The 2,537-nt window shown below is 39.3% G+C and overlaps 1 protein-coding gene across 1 annotated transcript; it reads left to right on the top strand.

Annotated features, from left to right (window-relative positions):
- Positions 1–240: 240 nt before the first annotated feature.
- Positions 241–2,242, top strand: LOC141620195 (protein FAR1-RELATED SEQUENCE 5-like). The gene is made up of 2 exons (XM_074437128.1): positions 241–277; positions 1,185–2,242. The coding sequence occupies exons 1-2, from the start codon at positions 241–243 to the stop codon at positions 2,240–2,242; spliced, it is 1,095 nt and encodes a 364-aa protein (XP_074293229.1).
- Positions 2,243–2,537: the final 295 nt, after the last annotated feature.

Raw genomic sequence — 2,537 nt, 5'->3', positions numbered from 1 at the left:
ATCTCAGAAATTATAACAAACGTATAAAAGCTAAGAATTCAAACCTGCCCCCTCATAATTCAGTTTCACTTTCTCTCTCCTCCGTCTCTTTTCCTCGCTTTCTCTATATCTCTCTCTCTAAGTCGAAAATAATCCTCTGAATCAAGCAAACAAACCCTAGGTTCCTGTTTTTTACTCGCTTTTATCAATTCATTCACAAATCAATCAAATTCGTGTGTTTTCCAGGTTCTCGTTGCTACAATGGATGCAGATTCTACCGACATTAACATGCAAACAGGTAATTTCCGTAATCCTTTCGTTTCGCCTTTTCGCGATTTCATCTGGATTCTATGTCGTTGATCATTCGCTATTGTAATTTCATTATTCCGTTGCTTTTTCATTTTTAGATTAATCGATTTTATGTTTGCTTCAATTTTAATGACATCCGTTCACTTCTACTTCAATTTGACGGTCTCCTTTCCTTTGATTATTCTCGTATTTGCTTTTCTCTTAAATATTAGGTGCAATCTCCTTGTATTTGTTGTTTTTCCTATCGAATTTTCATATTTGCGTTTTCCTCTGCTTCTGCTTACAATCGCAGTTGCTTTATCGTCAATTTTGATTAATTTGTCTTTATTCTGTTGCTTTTCAGTTTTTTAGGTTAATCGATTTTCTGTTTGCTTCAATTTTAATGAAATCCGTTCACTTCTACTTCAATTTACGGTCTCCTTTCCTTTGATTATACTCGTAGTTGCTTTTGTCTTAAATATTAGGTCAAATATCCTTGTATTTGTTGATTTTCTCGTTCAATTTAGGTCAAATTTCATTATATTTGACCTCTTTTCCTGTCTTGTATATTCCTGTTCCCCCGTCTCAGTATATTCTGTTTTCTTTGTCAATGCTTACAGGCTCACTTGTTACAATATCAATGTTATTGTAACACAATCACATATATTCATTTCCATTGCACATATAACATATGTTGTACCACTTCGATGTCCTCTTGTTCTCCGCATTACTTGATGTACTTTAGTTTCTTGTTCTAAATTGTAGTCCAACCTCTTCGCATATTTCCTGTTCTCCCGTCCATCCTTATGTCACTACATTGTCATAGTACTAGTATTATCAGTAACAATGTTACTCTTTGTAATACCACCGTTGTATTTCAGGTCACTAATACTCATATTTTCCTTTTTGTATTACAGACTCAAGTACTGTCACTCAACCCCATTCTACGCCAATTATCCAAGAGCAACCCAATCCTCAAGCAAATAATCAGCTTGTTCTATCTCACACGCCTAATGGAGGTGAGCGCTGGATGCGTGTGGTTGAGCACAAGTTTAGACCTACCATTGGTGCAGTTTTCGCCTCCCTTGAGGCTGGAATCAAGTTCTACGAGGTTTATGCTCGGGCATGTGGATTTACCCCTCGGAAGCACAGTACGAAAACACTACGAGGTGGTGTTGCACATCAAAAATTCGTAGTCTGCAACCGTCAAGGGTTCAGGGAATCTAAACCGAAACAGCGTCCCAGAACCAAGGATGATGAGAATATGGGTGATGGTTCGTCCACGCTAGTTCAGGTTACACGGCGAGTTAAAATCACAAGAATTGGATGCCGAGCGTACGTCAGATTTGCCCTTCTACATGGCCTTGATGGCCCAGCTATGATTGACGAGTTTTCTGAAGTCCACAATCATCGTCTCACCTCTGTCTGTAACAGAGATCTCGATAAGATTTCACGATCCCTTGATATGTTCCAGAAGACGCTTATCTTGGACAACTCCAAGTTGAATATTGGCGCTGGATTGACCTTTAGACAGGTTAAGGAACTTGTCAATGGGTATGAAAATATCGGTGCTACATTGATATATTTTAAGAACTTTCAAAGAGATATCAAGTGCTACATTGGGTTACGAGATGCTGACCTTTTCATCGATCGGCTCGAGAAACTCAAAGCGACCCAACCCCAGTTTTACTTCGCCTATGATGTTGATCCGCAAAACCGTCTAACAAAGTTCTTTTGGGCTGATGCTACATATATTAGAAACTACTCATTCTTTGGGGATGCTGTGAGCTTCGACCCTACTTACGGAACCAACAAGTATGATATGGTTTTTACACCATTCACAGGTGTTAATCACCACAGAAAGTCGGTGTTGTTTGCCGGTTGTCTCCTGTTACACGAGGATGACATCTCCTTCCAATGGACCTTTCAAGCATTTCTTGATTTGCCATGGGACAAAAAGAGCCGCAGTTCATGATCACGGATCAATGCCCGGCATAAAGAAGGTAATAGTGTGACAATGTTCTTATCGAATGACTTACTTAAATTTACTCACTTGCTCTTTCCCTATCACTTTGGTCAATATCACGTTCGACTTGTTGTTTCATTATGACCGCATACAACAGGCTTTTCCTTCTCATTTTCAAGACAGCTAGGCATCGTTATTATATGTGGCATATTACACAAAAGATCACGAGACAAAGTTGGTTCAAAGACTCTGCAGAGACACGGACTTCCTTGCTCGCTTCAACGCCGTTGTTTGGGACCCTGAT

The sequence above is a fragment of the Silene latifolia genome, chromosome X (genome assembly GCF_048544455.1).
Source record: "Silene latifolia isolate original U9 population chromosome X, ASM4854445v1, whole genome shotgun sequence".
NCBI lineage: Eukaryota > Viridiplantae > Streptophyta > Magnoliopsida > Caryophyllales > Caryophyllaceae > Silene > Silene latifolia.
The sequence above is the reverse complement of the archived record's forward strand: the minus strand, read 5'-3'. Positions and strand labels throughout refer to the sequence as shown.